The 16,723-nt window shown below is 43.2% G+C and overlaps 1 protein-coding gene across 1 annotated transcript; it reads left to right on the top strand.

Moving 5' to 3' along the window:
- Positions 1 to 1,082: 1,082 nt before the first annotated feature.
- Positions 1,083 to 9,107, top strand: CBLN4 (cerebellin 4 precursor). The gene is made up of 3 exons (XM_023189581.3): positions 1,083 to 2,722; positions 5,750 to 5,866; positions 7,794 to 9,107. The coding sequence occupies exons 1-3, from the start codon at positions 2,432 to 2,434 to the stop codon at positions 7,989 to 7,991; spliced, it is 606 nt and encodes a 201-aa protein (XP_023045349.1). The 5' UTR covers positions 1,083 to 2,431; the 3' UTR covers positions 7,992 to 9,107.
- The last annotated feature ends 7,616 nt before the right edge of the window (positions 9,108 to 16,723 follow it).

The raw sequence follows: 16,723 nt of genomic DNA, 5'->3' as shown, positions 1-16,723 counted from the left end.
GAGCACCTGCCAGTCAGAACTGATACTGGCCTGTAGTCTCAGCTACTGGGGAGGCTGAGGTAGTAGAATCGCTTGAGTCTAGTAATTTTGAATCCAGCCTGGGCAATATAGCGAGACCACCCCCCACCACAAATAAAATAAAATCATAAAGTCAAAACACCTGATACTGTCCCCACTGGAGCAGAATCCGAAGGCCCCTGTGGCACCAAGTATTAACACTTTAGTTGAGAGATTATAGGGAGGTGAGGGTCAGGGTATTCCTCGTAGTGTCTTCAATTTTAACAGTTGGAGCTAGTGCTTATACCTCAATGCCGGGCCCTTCTGAAGGAAGGGAAAAAGGCTGGAGACGAGGTTCACCTTATGTTGTGGAAGGCTGGAATGCCACGCTCAGGAGAGCATCCTTCACTCAGGAAGGAATGGGAGCCGTCCCGTCCATCCCAAGGACCTCCCTCAACAAACATCCCGTCCATTTATAACTAGCCAATGCAATTTTAGGAGCTCCGAATGCCTGGAGGGGATACTGTTTTGATTAAAGACACCATACAGTGCCTGCCCTCTGGCAGCTGGAAGTCTAGAAGAAATTGAGGAGGGGGCGCCATGATCCCAAAGCATCACAGAAGTGGAAAGCTGGCGGGGTAGGGGTAGGGAGGACCTTAGTTAACGCCGCGCAGCCCTCTCAGAGAGGGTTAGTGACTGGGCTAAGTTCACGCAGCCGGGTCTAGACAGAGACAAACCTTCCTTCCCCGTGGTAGCTGCAGAAGAGGAAGGGAACTCTTGCAAATCAGAGGCCAAGATGGCAGTGGAGTGGCACGGGGGCGGGAGGCGCATCCAAAGGGGAGAAAAATGCTGTATTCTTAGGAGTGGGTTTGGCTTTATTTTATTTTTTTTTAAATTGTTGTTGGCACGGTTTCGGAGGACTTATTCTTGCTGAGTTAACTCCTTCTCTCACTCTTTTTTTGGCCATGCCTGGGGAGGATTCGCGGTGTTGGGGGAAGGCGCGCCCCTGCGGCTTCTCAGGCTCATCTTCCCGGAGCGGAAGGAAGGAATCAGGCACCTCCTCCCAGCCGCCCCCACCGACTCTAGTCCGCCCCGAGGCTTCCCTAAGCTCACCAGGCCCCAGGGCTGTGTGGGGCGGGCTCCCGGCCAGGCGCGGTCGGGACGCCTGCCGTTCCCCAGGTTTGGGGCAGCGCGCAGCGCGGGTCCGCGGCGGCTCATCCATCTTCGCGACCCGGCCTGGCAGCGTCGCGCTCCGCTCGGAGGGCACTCGGCGGCAGAGTCCCGCGATAGGGAGGGGCGAGGGGACCCGCCGCCCCCTCCGAGGACCCAGATCGAGCAGGAGAGAGCGGGCGCCGAGCTGGGGTCCGCGCAGGGTCGTGAGCTCCTCTCTGGGCACACATCCTTTACGCCACGCGCTCTCAGGGGCTGAGTGGCCTCGAACCTTGCCAATCAGCAGTGCTGGGCACCCCGCTTGCTCTGGGGTGCGTTAAACGTCAGGAGAGAGCTGCACAGATGGGGTCACCAGACGCTTTCTCCCCCTTTTCCCGGAGCCCGAGGGTTGCGCGATAAGCCAACCCCAGCCGGACGCTGTGCTCCTATAAATAGAGCGCGTGTGCCCGCTTCGCGCTCTCCGAGCTGCGCGCGAGGAACGAGAAAGTTGTGCGCAGGGACTGGGGGCGGGAGGCCAGGCAGGAGAGGACCTCGCCGGACCAGCCGCCCTGCACGCTACGCCCGGCGCCCTGGACTTGATCCTGTGAATCTGCGCTTTCTGTGCGAGGGACCTGGCTAGCCGCTGCCTCCCTCCCTACCTCTGGGTGACACCAGGTTTGGGGGAATTTTTGACCAAGCGAAAGTGGGAGTCGCTGGCGTCCTGGCCATGAACACAGCCTCTCGTTCTTCTCAGCCTGGGAAACACCTTCTGCCTCTGTAACTCGTCCCTGCCGCAAGCCAGACAGGACTGGCACCCGCGCCGCTGGGCAACCGCCACCCTTGTGGCTTCTCTTTGAGTCCTCTCTTTTTGTTCCTGCTCCGTGGTTTACCTGGTGGTGCTTGAGTTTGGGGTGAGGATTTATTATTATTATTTTTGCTTTGAGGTGTGAATGTGAGGGTTTGATGACTTTTAGATGTCTAGCAACAAGATTGGGTGCAGGGGCCCCAGGCAGGGCTGATTCTTGGGCGGAGGAGGGTAGGGTAAGGGGTTCTGCATGAGCTCCTTAAAGGACAAAGGTAACAGAGCCAGCGAGAGAGCTCGAGGGGAGACTTTGACTTCAAGCCACAGAATTGGTGGAAGTGCGCGCGCCGCCGCAGGTGCCGTCGCTCCTGCAGCGCTGTCGACCTAGCCGCTAGCATCTTCCCGAGCACCGGGATCCCGGGGTAGGAGGCGACGCGGGCAAGCACCAGCGCCAGCCGGCTGCGGCTGCCCACGCGGCTCACCATGGGCTCCCGGCGCCGGGCGCTGTCCGCGGTGCCGGCCGTGCTGCTGGTCCTCACGCTGCCGGGGCTGCCCGTCTGGGCACAGAACGACACGGAGCCCATCGTGCTGGAGGGCAAGTGTCTGGTGGTGTGCGACTCGAACCCGGCCACGGACTCCAAAGGCTCCTCTTCCTCCCCGCTGGGGATATCGGTCCGGGCGGCCAACTCCAAGGTCGCCTTCTCGGCGGTGCGGAGCACCAACCACGAGCCATCCGAGATGAGCAACAAGACGCGCATCATTTACTTCGATCAGGTCAGACCTGGGGGGACGCGGGCACCTAGGGGGCGGGCGGTCTCCAGGCACCTCAGCCCGAGGCTGCCTGCCCAGGCTAAGCTGGACCGGTTGGGAAATGGGGAATCATGTGAAGCACTCACCTTCCCAAACATGCCTGGGTCTGAAACTCTACGGTCTCTCTTCCTACCCCTCTCACCAGCCCCAGCTCCTATTCCTTCCGGGCCCCTAAAAGAGGCTGCTACGACCCGAGGGGAGAGGCTTGGGAGCCCAGAGCCGGGCAGCGAGAGCTCAGGGCAAGTTTCGAGCAACAGGTCGGCGGGAGCCGAAGGGCACCTGGTCCCTGGACGTCGTGATCTCTTGACCAGATCTTGGTCCCCTGGCTCAGACTCCTCTACGGGTGCCGCTGAGGCTGCTCCCTGGGTACCTTTGCGGGACAGGATAAATGTTTGATTTGTTTCTCCCAGGTAGAGAAGCTTCTCTGCAAAGAGAGCCCCAGGCTTCTGCACTATGCAGAGATCGGGCTGGTGGCCGCGGAGGCCGGGAGGGCAGGGCCGGGGGTCAGATCTCGCTTGCAGGTTCCACTGTTCGTGTGCCAGGCGCCGCTGCCACTGCCGCTGCCTCGGAGTAGGCAGCAAGCCCTTCTCTGGTACTTAGAGAAAAGTTGCGGAGGAGGGAAGGAAAAAGGAATTTGGCAACTGCGCTGAACTCCCGTAGGAAAGCCCTTGGGAGCCGGTTCTCCCTTCCCGGGCTCCTGTCCTTTCAGAGAATTGCAAATAACTGGGGAAAGACGGACTTTGAGGTTGATGAGAGTAGGGGAAGAACTGACGGAAGCTGTAGCTGCTGTTTAGCGACCTAGTGCTCTGTGTTTGGCATGATGAGAAACCCCAGGATATCAGCTTACATTTAGCAAGGGGTCTTAAGGAAAAAAAAACTGTCCTGGGAGTTTTAATTTCAGCCCCAACAGTATCTAGAGTCTTTTTAAATTCCAGATTCGCAGTTCACAGTTGTATGCAAAGCTACAATGTGCAGGGGGCACAGGTTAAGTGGTGCTGCAGGATGTGCCAGGGAAAGCACGAGGTGACATCTGTATTCCTTGCTTAATTTTTCTTAACTAATGCACTCTCCAGCTGGCCAAAGACAGAGAATGCCTCTCTAGGGGCTTAGTATTTGATAGCCATAATTTTTAAAGAATTAAGTAGCCCCACGTGGGGTTTCGGTGCAGTATTTTCCATCTTGATGGAAATAAAGTCTAGCACCACCCCTAGTTTGTATTTCAACACTTTAATTAAATGTTGGAATACTATGGGCATTGCACTATCCTCTGTACAGGGTCTTTTTTTCAATGACCTTTCCATCAATTAGAAGAGGAAAAGGGTTTGTTCTTCTGTTCAGTGAGCCCTGCATCTTAGAGACAAGAAGACACATTTGGTTATAAATCTTGATGTACCTGGATGCTCCAATTACAAATATAGAGTCAACATCCAGTTTTACAGGTAGCCAACACTCATTAGCTATTTCCATTATTGCTAGTGAATTATGCTACTTGTATCTGAATCAGGAAGTTACCACTAAGCACCTCAAATTATTTTAATTGTGCTTGAAAAAAATTTCCTTGCAAAGCCTCTGTTAGGGATTATTGCACAGCTGGTGACTTGTTGAAAGACCATCTATCATCAGGTCACAAAAAAATCTGATGCTTAGTTGGAAGAAGGCAAAATCTCAGAATGAAATTACACACGTACATGTATTTTAAGTTAGGTGTTGATGCGGATACATCTGCTTGACTGTCGCTATCTTCTGGTATGTTGCCCAGAGGTAATAGGACATTTTTAGGGAATTATGCAAGAGGCTTGCAAGTGTGTTAATATTGTCAAGAATGCAGTGTTTAAAAGAGATAGTAGCAGATTGCCATTGATATATGAGAAGTATATCTTTTTAGGGACATCTTATTATTTCCGAATGCCACTTACAGGAGTATTTCTTGGAGAGAAATGGAAGAAACCCTAGTTATTTTAACATCCATCCTCCATCCCAATCCCTCTTTCTCATAGAAAGAGATTTACCCATGTGACATTGCAAATTTAGCTTAAGAGGTCACTTATTAAAATTTACAGTTAATTGTATAACCAATAGAACTAGGCTGAATGTTTTGGAATACAAAATGCATTGTTGCTTTCTTGGAAATAGTTTCTATTTTCACTTTTGAATCTTGAACTTCAAATAAAGAGCAGATGATTGATAGCAGGTTAATGGACAGCCCTGGCAGGAACAGGGAAAGCCACCTATTTCATAATTTATCCTTCTTTATGCTCTCCTCTTTGGCAGCCCCCAAGGGCTGACTCATTGCCACATTATTGTAATTAAGGCCTAGCTGGCATAGGAATGAAAAAAAAATGGCCACAGATCTTAGGAGAGGAGCGGCTCAGAGAAGGGCCAGGCATTCAGATCACTTTTTGTACCAGCTATTCAGTGTCAAGGATTATGTTACATGGTGGAGGGGGTACCCATGCCTCTGAGGTGTGTCCAGGGATGCTGCGGAGAGCTCACAGATGCTGATTGGCTGGCTTGGAAACGTCACCTCTGGACATTGCAAAGGCTTGTAGAAGGTGGGAATGTAAACACATGGCAGATGCCTTTTATCCATTTCTCAAGGTAAAGCTAATATTTATAAGCCCTCAAATGTTAGCTCGATGTTTCCAGAGCCATTGGGCCTTGCTGAAAATTGAGACATGAATAGAAAGTAGTTACTTTATTTATTCTTATATCATTTAAAAGACAGAAGAACCTTCCAATATTCAAGTCAATTTTCCAAATCAGTTAAGAGGAAAGAAATAGAACTAGATGTTTTATTTTCTATGATTTCTTAAGCTAGTTGCCAAGAATGAATGAATGAACAAAAGAAAAAAAGGAAAGAAAGAGGAAGGAAGGAATGAAGGAAGGAGGGAAAGAAGGAAGAGGAGAGGAAGAGAGCGAGAGGAAGAAAATTCATTTTAGTTACAGAAGAAAATACAATAACTTATTGTTATTTATTATTTTTATTTGTAGATCCTGGTGAATGTGGGTAATTTTTTCACATTGGAGTCTGTCTTTGTAGCACCAAGAAAAGGAATTTACAGTTTCAGTTTTCACGTGATTAAAGTCTACCAGAGCCAAACTATCCAGGTGTGTGTTTTGACCCCTTCCATCCATACTCCCAACCAGCTGTGCTTATCTTTAGTGGGTTATGTATTTAAGTATTTATCCAAAGTTGTCTTTCCACAATAGACATAAACAGCCATCTTTATCATTTATTTTAAAACCTTAATTTCTAATTTTTTTCGTTGTAACATCCATTAAGATGTGACAAAAAGCATACAGAAAAATAAACAATTGAAGTTATTACCTTAATAACAATCATTTTTTGAAAATCCATGGTTTAGTAAAAATTCAGTGACACAAATCTCTTTGTAAGATCATGCTTTCATTTAATGCACGTACAAAAATTATTTGAATTTGTAAGGAAAAAAACTTGTAAGACGGGTAGAGCTTTTCAAGTACATACTAAATAAAGAAAACATTTGCTATGTTTTAAAATTATGAAATTATGAGATACAGCTAATGAGTAAGAATAAGTCTATGAAGGAGCAACTATTCAAAATACTTTTTAAAGAAAGGGTGTTCTATGCATATGCTTGAGTTTATCCTCAGTTACTCTGATGCTAGTGAATTCTTACCAATTGCAGTTCCACAGTTAAAAATATATTTTGTATTCTGCTTTCTAAGACAATGGGCTTGACCTTACACTCAAAAGCAACAGTGGAGCTAGTTCCGACAATATTCCAATATGCTAATACCAAATGACACAAATACATGTGTATGGAATTCTAGGATAACCTTTTATCTTATGCTCAGTATTTATGTTATACATTATGTCAATGTGAATGATAGATTACTCACTTATCTATTAATACTTTTACATGTCCTAGTAAATGGATGAATGGATCAGCCTCAGATTTAAGTTATTCCATATGACTTTTAACCTAAAAGAAATCTCGAAAATAAACTTACTTCCATGGAAAAGCTTTTCCCAACCTCCAGTATTTAGAAATGTATGCAACGCTTGACACAGTGTAATCAAAATTGTAGAATAGAAAATAGTTAATACAGTTTTGAGTTGATTCTAATTATCACTAAAATCTCTAGTGATAGTGGTGATTATTATTTTTTATTTTTTGGTTTTCCTCTGAGATAGGGTCTCATTCTTTCACCCAGGCTGGAATGCAGTGGCACAACCATTGTTCACTGCAACCTCAAACCCCTGAGTTCAAGCGATCCTTCTGCCTCAGCCTTTTGAGAAGCTAGGACTACAGGTGCATGTGACCAACCAGGCTAATTTTTAAATTTGTTGTTTTGTTTGTTTTAGAGATGGGGTCCTGCTATGTTGCCCAGACTGGTCTTGAACTCCTAGCTTCAAGTGATCCTCCTGCCTTGGTCTCCCAAAGTGTTGTAATTACAAGCATGAGTCACTATGCCTGGCCTGATGATTATTTTTAATGCTTGTTTCCTATCAGGGAAAACAGAAAAAGAAATCAACACACACACACACACATATACACACACTTCATTATTTCAAATGATTTTCAGTAGTATGCATGTTACAGCTGCACAAAAACTCACAAGGATGTTGGTAGGATTGGGTTGTATCTGGGTTTCTTAGGTCAGTGGGCACAAGGTCTCTTTTACAAATGTACTGGGAAGCCACAAGCCTGCTTTATTTCCAAAAGATTGTTGTTGGGTGGAAGAGGTAAGTAAAGCAGTAAGCTTAATTTATGTGCTGAAGGGAAGCTAGTTTTCACTAGGTTGCTCTCCATAGATGTTATTCTTTTGTAGGAACTTAAGGAAATTCCAATGAGAAAAACAAATTTTAAATCAGTTCAGCAGACATACAAAGTATGGCCCCCACAATTGGCTAATTTGAAAGGAAGGGAATATATTTCCTGAACATCAGGTATTTTACTGGGACTGTCATCTTAGACATTATTTATTCTCCCCAGTAGATGTTTTGACTTTAAAGAGAACTTTTCAATTATTATTATTTTTCTTCTTCTAGGTTAACTTGATGTTAAATGGAAAACCAGTAATATCTGCCTTTGCGGGGGACAAAGATGTTACTCGTGAAGCTGCCACTAATGGTGTCCTACTCTACTTAGATAAAGAGGATAAGGTTTACCTAAAACTGGAGAAAGGTAATTTGGTTGGAGGCTGGCAGTATTCCACATTTTCTGGCTTTCTGGTGTTCCCCCTATAGGATTCAATTTCTCCGTGATGTTTATCCAGGTGAGGGATGACCCACTCCTGAGTTACTGGAAGATCATTTTTTCATCATTGGATTGATGTCTTTTATTGGTTTCTCATGGGTGGATATGGATTCTAAGGATTCTAGGCCTGTCTGAACCAATACAAAATTTCACAGATTATTTGTGTGTGTCTGTTTCAGTATATTTGGATTGGGACTTTAAGCAGATAATACCTATGCTTAAATGTAACAGTCAAAAGCTGTCTGCAAGATTTACTCTGAATTTCATTTCCCGGGATTACTGAATTTGTTACAGATGTGGAATTTTATTTGTTTAGTTTTAAAAGACTGGCAACTGGGTCTAAGCATTAGAAAACTCTAAAGTTCTGACTTCAATCAACGGTTAGTGTGATACTGCCAAAGAACTGTATACTGTGTATTGATTATATTTGTTTTTATTCCTTTGGAATTAGTTTGTTTGGTTCTTGTAAAAAACTGGGAATTTTTTTTTTTCAGTAACTGGCATTATGTGTTCTCTTAAAATAAGGTAATGAATGGCTTGCCCACAAATTTACCTTGACAATGATATCATCAACATGACTTATCTCAAAAAAAAAAGAATGCTTCATAGTTGTATTTTAATTGTATATGTGAAAGAGTCATATTTTCCAAATTATATTTTCTAAGAGGAAGAACAGATCATAAACCTGACAAGGAAAAAGTTGCTTATCTGAAATCTAAGTGCTCAATCCCCGAGCCTCGGCAAAATAGCTCCCCTCCGAGGGAAATCTTATACTTTATTGCTCAACTTTAATTAAAATGATTGATAATAACCACTTTATTAAAAACCTAAGGTTTTTTTTCCTTAGACATGACCACTTTATTAACTGGTGGTGGGATGCTGTTGTTTCTAATTATACCTATTTCTCAAGCCTTCTGTTGTATTTGGAGTATCATCTGGTTTTGCCTTAACTCTTTAAATTGTATATATTTATCTGTTTAGCTAATATTAAATTCAAATACCCCATATCTAAATTTAGTGCAATATCTTATTTTGTCTTTTGTATAGGTCATATGAATTCATAAAATTATTTATGTCTGTTATAGAATAAAGATTAATATATGTTAGTTGAATTGTTTTTTTCTTTCTGTTTTGGAAGTATGTATTCTACATGATTTATTTCCTCTTACTTTGTCTCTTCCTAACCCTTCCTTCTTTGCTCCTTTTTCTTTCTTACTTCCTTCCTTTCATCCTTTCATCCTTTCATCTTCTCATTTCTTTTTTCCTGAAGTTTAAGAAAAGCTTTCTGAATTTTCAGGTAATGTCCTCTGAGCTGATATAGGAAATCTTTACTGTGTTTTATTTGTTCAAATGTAGGAATTGCAAGCTTGCCAAAAGAGAATCAATGAACTTAGTAAACTCTTCTTTCAGAAGGGCTGATTGTTAAAACGTTGAAAAAGATCCCCTAAAATACTAGGAGGATGCTCAAGGTATGAATGAGTAGTGATGAGTTTAAAGACCAATATTTTCATACTGAAGATTTGAGGAAAAGTTCTGCCCTTTTTTGTAACACTAAAAGACAAACAGAGGATCACAGGCCTCTTCTTAGGAGGAATTATTATTACACCTGCCTTGTTTGGAGATTTGGCTCAATTTCCTGGTCTTTAGTCCATTAAAACAATTTTGGGGGGTGGGGCAGGAGGCTTTTGTACTTAGTGGCAACAAGCAAGGTGTTACAGGGAGACACATGCAGGCATGTCTTCCAGTATAATGGTGTTAATTGCCAAGTCAAAATATTCATTCATCACCAGGAAGACTCCTCTTTCTCTGAAAAAAATTATCTGCAGATGCTGGCAATGGATCCTCAATGTTTTGCTTGGCAAGTTGTCTTCTGCTGGCTTCTTGTCAAAAACCTTTCCTCCTGTGTGATTTTATAATGTAAAAAAAAAAAAAAAAAAAAAAAAGTATTGTGCAGAGAAACTAAATAAAAGGGGCATTTTCTAAATGTGAGTGGAATTCTCTTTAAATGGACCTGCTCTAATGTAGACTTGTACCAGGTTCTCTGTGTGCAGAATTTGTATGTATGCATCGCAACGGGTGAATCCTGCTTGAATAAATACAGTTGGCCCTCCAGGTCCGCAGGTTCTGCATCTGAGATTCAACCAACTGAATATCAAAAATATTTGGGGAAAAAAATAAAAACAATGTAACAGTAAAAATAGTACAAATAAAAACCAACATAGTATAACAACTATTTACACAGCAGTACATTGTATTAGGCATTATAAGTAATCTAGAGATGATTTAAAGTATAATTTACATAGACTATGTGCACATAGTACTATGCTATTTTCTATAAGGGATTTGAGCATCTGCAGATTTTGGTGACCTCAGGGGGTTCTGGAACTAATTCCCCCAGGTACCAAAGGATGGCTGTAGACTATCAGTCATTGTTTTGGCAAAATGGCCCCAAAGTATTTACCAACAGAAACCTATGATGAGAGAGATAAAGTTTGGTGATTATCAAAACAGATCAATACAGAATTGTTTTTTATAAACATGATTGTGGCCATCCTTTGGGGTTTGCCCTTTTTTAATTGATTTTTTTTCTGGACATAAAAGAAAACTGGCAAAGGGCTTGTCTCTAATTCCTAAGCTTTAGTGTACATATTTGTAAACACAAAATCCATTTGAAACTTTCAAGAGAACTCCATTTGAAAAGGCACTGGGGCCGTGGCTATAAAATGTGGAAAGAAACCTGCCTTAGTGTGTCCCAGGTGGAGAGATGAAGTGAGAATGAGATCCTGAGATACACACTCTAAGCTGGTTCTAGAAAGTGAGAGCCACCACTGAACATAGTGGCTGGAAAAGATAAGACTGAGGAAGAGAATAAAAGCTACAAGGGCCGCGCGCGGTGGCTCACCCTGTAATCCCAGCACTTTGGGAGGCCGAGGCGGGCGGAACACGAGGTCAGGAGATCCAGATCACAGTGCAACCCCATCTCTACTAAAGACACAAAAAATTAGCCGGGCGTGGCGGCGGGCGCCTGTAGTCCCGGCTACTTGGGAGGCTGAGGCAGGCGAATGGCGTGAACCCGGGAGGCGGAGCTTGCAGTGAGCCGAGATCTCGCCACTGCACTCCACACTCCAGCCTAGGCGACGGAGCAAGACTCCGTCTCAAAAAAAAAAAAGCCACAAGGCACAGAAGGATTTGGTCAGGATGCATGGATTTTGGACAGACATAGGATGGAATCCTACATTATTTATTTGCCAGCTCTGTGACCTTGGGCAGGTTCCTTCATCTCTCTGAGCTTTAGTTACTTCATTTGTAAACAGCAGGTAGTTGGTTGTTACCATGAAGTAAGACATCTGAAGGGCACACAGTAGGAGCTCAACTAAGGGCCTACCGTGATTACTAAAATTTAGAGGTCTCATACGGGCCAAGCAAGAAATAGACCTGCAGGAAGGCATTAAGATTGGCGTGAGGAAGGGAAGAAAATTAAATTTGAGTAGGATACATTAAAGAGAAGGAGGCAGTGGTGTCAGAAGTATTTCCAGAAATGGAGCCAGATGCTCCCTGCTATTCTATGACTCGAAAATAGTTTTCAGAAATTGCTGGGTCCACAAAAATGCTAATTGAACACAGTATTTGCATTGGCCCTATCTGCTTTTGTCAATGCCAGTACCATCCCTTCCTTAGATGGTCCCTACCTCCTTTGACTCTTCCTTGATCTATTGATCAACAAATGCAAGCAATTGTCTGTAGCAAGCAGTTTCTTCGTGACAGAAGCTCATGAAAACAAAACTGAAGGGAATAAAGAGCTTGTACAAGGATATCACTGATTCTAATAGCTTTCCAGACATTTTCTGTGATCCCAGATTCTATTAGACCCTGATTATCTAATTAGATTTGTGTTTTAGTTTTTATCTTTTTTTTTTTTTTTTGACTTAAGGTTGTTTCCGCTTCCTTTCTGGATAGTTGGATCCTGCATGTCTTCATTTTGCTTCTTTGCTTATTTTTATTACTTTTTTTTTTGAGGCAGATTCTTTCTGTGTTGCCTAGGCTGGAGTGAATATGGCTCACTGCTGCCTTGACCTCCTGGGCTCAAGAGATCCTCTTGCCTCAGCCTCACATGTAGCTGGGACCACAGGGGCACACCGCTACACCCAGCTAATTTTTTTTTTTTTTAAGATCAGGGTTTTGGTATGTTGTCCAGGCCAGCCTTGAAGTCCTGAGCTCAAGTGATCCTCCCATGTTGGCCTCCCAAAGTGCTGGGATTATATGCATATTTTCTTTTAGCCTCTACTTTTTAGCAAGTTACTATTTAAATCTTGATATAAACATCTTAGCTAACGTCAATTAAATTATCCTTATTAATGTGTCATGCACTTTGCAAGGTACAGAGTTTACGGAAGTGGCGACATCTCTGCTTTCCAGATCTCCCTAAATGTCAAAGAAAGCTTGAATCTTCACAAGGAGCAACAGACGTTCAAATGTATGGTTTCACCTCCCCGTCTGATGGAAGGCACTAGGCTTTAGCAATTCATCTTTACTACTTAAGCCACCTGTCCTTTGGGTATAGCAAAGTCCCCAAATTGCTTGATCTAATGACGTGAGAAGTAATGAAAACAGAGAAGGATGAAAGCATGTAATAGCTGCTCACATTCAGAGTTGTGGCACTAAAAACATTGAACTCTTGTCCTAAATGGTTTCCTTTGGTAGAGAGGAGGCTGAGATTTAAGAAGCTGGCTTCTCAATAGGTTACTCTCTCTTCTAATATAGCCCTGCCTTTAACAGGGATTTCAAATATCTGAGAATAAAAATGTATCTTTTATTTATTTATTTATTTATTTATTTTGCCACCTCTGACCTTTCTGATAGAAAACAATTTCTTTGTGAATTTTACCCTGAAGTTCTATGTCAGCTTCTTAAATGAATATGCTTAAGAATCATCTGAGAATCTTGATAAAATGCGGACGCCCATGCAGTAAGCCTAGGGGGAAACCTGACAGCCTGCATTTCTAACGAGTTCTCAGGTGCTGCTGTGCCGCTGACCCGGGTCACACAAGTTCAATAGCAAGGACTTCCGTCCCTGTTCCTTTAACCTTGTTACTCAAAGTGTAATCTGTGGAAGGTAGCGTCCACATCACCTGGGGGCCTGTTAGAAACCCCAGGTAGAGTGTAGACTCACTGAGACCTACTGAGTTGGAATCTGCATTTAACAGGATCCTCTGCTCTCCCTGTGATTCTTAGGCATTGTGAAGTTCACAAAGTTCTGTCTTTAAGTAAAACTGGAAGATGACCACCTGCCTCAGAATCACCCACGCTGGGCTTCAGTCAGGCAGCTGCTGCTAAGCAAAGTCTCCAGGTGATTCTCATAACCTAAATCTAAGCAGATGCATGTTGTTTTCTTTGCGGTGACCCAGGAATACAAGTGCTTCTATTTTCTCTCCTATTTTAAACTCACCCAGCCAAAGGCAATTAGCTGGAGGCTTTAATGCTGGTAAGCATGAGACTTTTTGTTGCTGTTGTTCTGGGATGAGAAAAGGCTCTAGGGAATCTTGCTAGTGTGTGCAGAGGACAGACTGCAGGAAGACGCTAACTACACAAAAGATTTGGGAAACCCTCACATGGAAACACAGGTAAGTCACTCACAGAAAGTGACCATCTTGTGAAGAAAGAAAATCCTTAGTGACATTCCTCATTTTGTCAGCATTTGTTCTGAAATAAAGATTCAGGCATATTTTGCTTTTCTTTGTAATTAAAATGCCCCTCCTCCAGGGACTGCAATACCTTTATCTTAGTACACTTGGCATTTGGCTTCAGAAGACATTGCTCAGTTGACAAAAGGGTGTGTGCGTGTGTGTTGTGTGTATGTGTGTGTGAGAGAGGGAGAGATTATATTTAGAAGGATTGATGACACCAGCAATTTCTCGGCAGCCAGTCTGTATGTTTAAAATTCATCCAAGGGCAGAAGCCTTTCTTGATATTTTTTAGGACAATTGGTGATAATTTACAATAAGAAAATACATTGTCATAGGTTCTGAACTAAGACGGTTTTTATTTCTGATGAGGTTACCTTTAGAACATTCACTTTGACTTTCCAAGAACTGGGAGTTTTGAGGAAACCCTGGCGGACACTGGTCTGGTCATTCCCAGGGAGGTTGAGGGACTCCTGCCAATAAATGCTTTACGCTCATAGTTCGGAGTAAGGGAAGCAAGTTTCATGTCTCTCTCTTCTCTTTCTGCTGTTTTTCTATTTTTGTCATGTTTCAGCTCTGATGTCAAGATGTAATCAATAAGTAGAGGAAAATGTAGGGAAATTAATGCAGATTGGGTGACGTTTTTCACAATCCCTCAAAGAAAATCTTTAGGACGAGTGGAAAAAAAAATGGCTTAAAATGACCTGTCCACCCAGTGCAATCATTTTATGGTTTTCTTTCATAGCATTCCAGAGAGAGGGAAAATGAAAAAGCAAGAAGCGGCTGGGCACGGTGGCTCACGCCTGTAATCCCAGCACTTTGGGAGACCGAGGCGGGTGGATCACCTGAGTTCGGGAGTTTGAGACCAGCCTGGACAACATGGAGAAACCCCGTCTCTAGTAAAAATACAGAATTAGCTGGGCATGGTGGCACATGCCCGTAATCCCAGCTACTTGGGAGACTGAGGCAGGAGAATCACTTGAACCCAGGAGGCAGAGGATGCCATGAGCCGAGATGGCGCCATTGCACTCCAGCCTGGGCAACAAGAGTGAAACTCTGTCTCAAGAAAAAAAAGCAAGAAGCAGATATAGAACCCCCTTTGGGGTGGGAATATGGTGAGGGGTGTGCACCCAGTGGGGCTAAATGTGGTTAACTTGGAAACAGACTGTGGTGTGTGTGAAGGTGGCCATCCAATAACAAGGCTGTATTGTCCTGGTCACAGTGTCACCACACAGGAAAGAGGATTGCTTACCACTGGCCAAGCAGTCTAAGAAATGTATCTTCAGATCAGAAAAATCTTTAGGCCCTTAGTCATACAAAAACCTCTTCTTATATTCTGTAGTCCACCGTTTTGACTAGATAGTTACCCTGTTTAATCAATAATGAGGGCCAGTTTGAATGATTCCACTCTCAGGATGGAGTCGGGGGACTTTGATTATTTTCTGTATTTCCACAGTGGGATCCACCTTCCTTTTTCTGTGTCATGTGAGGCTATTTTCTTCTACATTCCTTTGCCTTAGCTATTCAAATTACAGAAACAGTCACGAGTGATTCTTATAAAACAGCTTTTACTTTGAGTGTTGTTAGCATTTTTAACACCACAGTGAAAACCTCATGATTTTTTCATCCAATGTAAAAAAAAAAAAAAAAAAAAAAAACGGAGTAAATACTAACATAAGAAGCATTTAATCAGAAAAGTCACGTACAAAGATACAAAAGAAATGCCACAAAAAAACCCAGAAAAATAGTAATGATAAAACTTCACTGATATCTGACATGAAAATTCAATGGAAAGGAGTGAAATTGATTCTGGTTCTGTGTGATTTTTTTTCCTTCATTCTCTCTGAGTGTTAAGGTCAGTTCTCTGCAGGTAAAAGGATGCTGTAGCACAAGCAAAGATTTCAGCTGTTCTTCATTAGGGTGACTTTATGAACCACGGGTGGCATCAGAAAGCGTATTAGATTCTGCCTTTCCATTTTGTGGCTAGCCTGACTGGAAGGAAAAATGCTGCTGAAATAGTCTGGTAACTTCTCTCCAGGGAGAGGAACGCCCCACATTGCTTTAACTCAAGGAAGCTGTTTCTGAGCTTGGAACGAGGCCACATCTAGCGCTCTCTGCCCGAGGAGAGATCCTCAGAATGGAAGCCTCTAGAGGCTTCAAGATTTAGGAGCAATATCAGAAGCACCTGGGGCTGGTCTCAGAGGAGACAGGACTTCATTTGCCCTTTTTCCTTCTCAGGAGAAGATCAGACAGAAATACGGAGTCCATAAGAGCCATGAAAACAGTCCTGTTTTGCAAGATTTCCTTTTCTTTGATTGAATTGGTCATTAAAAGGAAGAAGTTCTTTTTTATTACTACAACTTGGCACAATGCCATGAGTTAAAGTTGAACAAGAATCACAAAGTCGTCAATGATTTTCTAAGAGTTAGAGTCCAAGACTTTTAGGAATGAAATAAGTCAAGAACCGTCTCCTGGCATTTGGGTGCATTTTTTTTAAACTAAAGAAACTTACACACATACTGTGCACCTACTATATGCCCCATCCTCTGGAAAGTTTGAAGTTTGAGTCTGCTTTTTCATTATTCCCAACCTCTTTATAAGTGCCTCTTCACTTTGTGGGTGGAAGTTATGAAAAATTTAGAAAACAGAGCATGGTATTAGTGTTCACGGAACCCAGTGATCTCAGCGTTTTGAAACAACAACCTGCTTGCTGTAAGTGACCTCCTCACTGCTTTCACCAGTGTCCTTTTAGCATCAAGCTTTGCTAAAACAGTGAAGAATGATACAGAGCTGCCACGTACAGTTGTGGGTGTTGTACAGTGCATTATTCCAGGGGTGTGTTATTTCTTTCATAGACACTAGAGACTTTGTATATTTGCTATCATAATTTTCTAGAAGAATCCATCAAATTGTCATATTCTAGTAAGCATATTATGACCATCTTCTGACGGATGAAATTATCTTTAGTAAGGAGCTCCCTTTCCTCATTTGCACAAGTGCCTCAAGAATTAGTGGTAGTGTGGTGTGAAGGTAGAGTTCTG

The sequence above is a fragment of the Piliocolobus tephrosceles genome, chromosome 20, assembly GCF_002776525.5.
Source record: "Piliocolobus tephrosceles isolate RC106 chromosome 20, ASM277652v3, whole genome shotgun sequence".
NCBI lineage: Eukaryota > Metazoa > Chordata > Mammalia > Primates > Cercopithecidae > Piliocolobus > Piliocolobus tephrosceles.
The sequence above is the reverse complement of the archived record's forward strand: the minus strand, read 5'-3'. Positions and strand labels throughout refer to the sequence as shown.

Excerpts from the sequence above, each read along its gene's own strand:
- CBLN4 (XM_023189581.3), top strand. The coding sequence starts at position 2,432 with ATGGGCTCCCGGCGCCGGGCGCTGTCCGCGGTGCCGGCCGTGCTGCTG. Across the intron at positions 2,723-5,749 it reads GCATCATTTACTTCGATCAG|ATCCTGGTGAATGTGGGTAA; the intron begins GTCAGACCTGGG and ends TTTTATTTGTAG. Across the intron at positions 5,867-7,793 it reads ACCAGAGCCAAACTATCCAG|GTTAACTTGATGTTAAATGG; the intron begins GTGTGTGTTTTG and ends TTCTTCTTCTAG.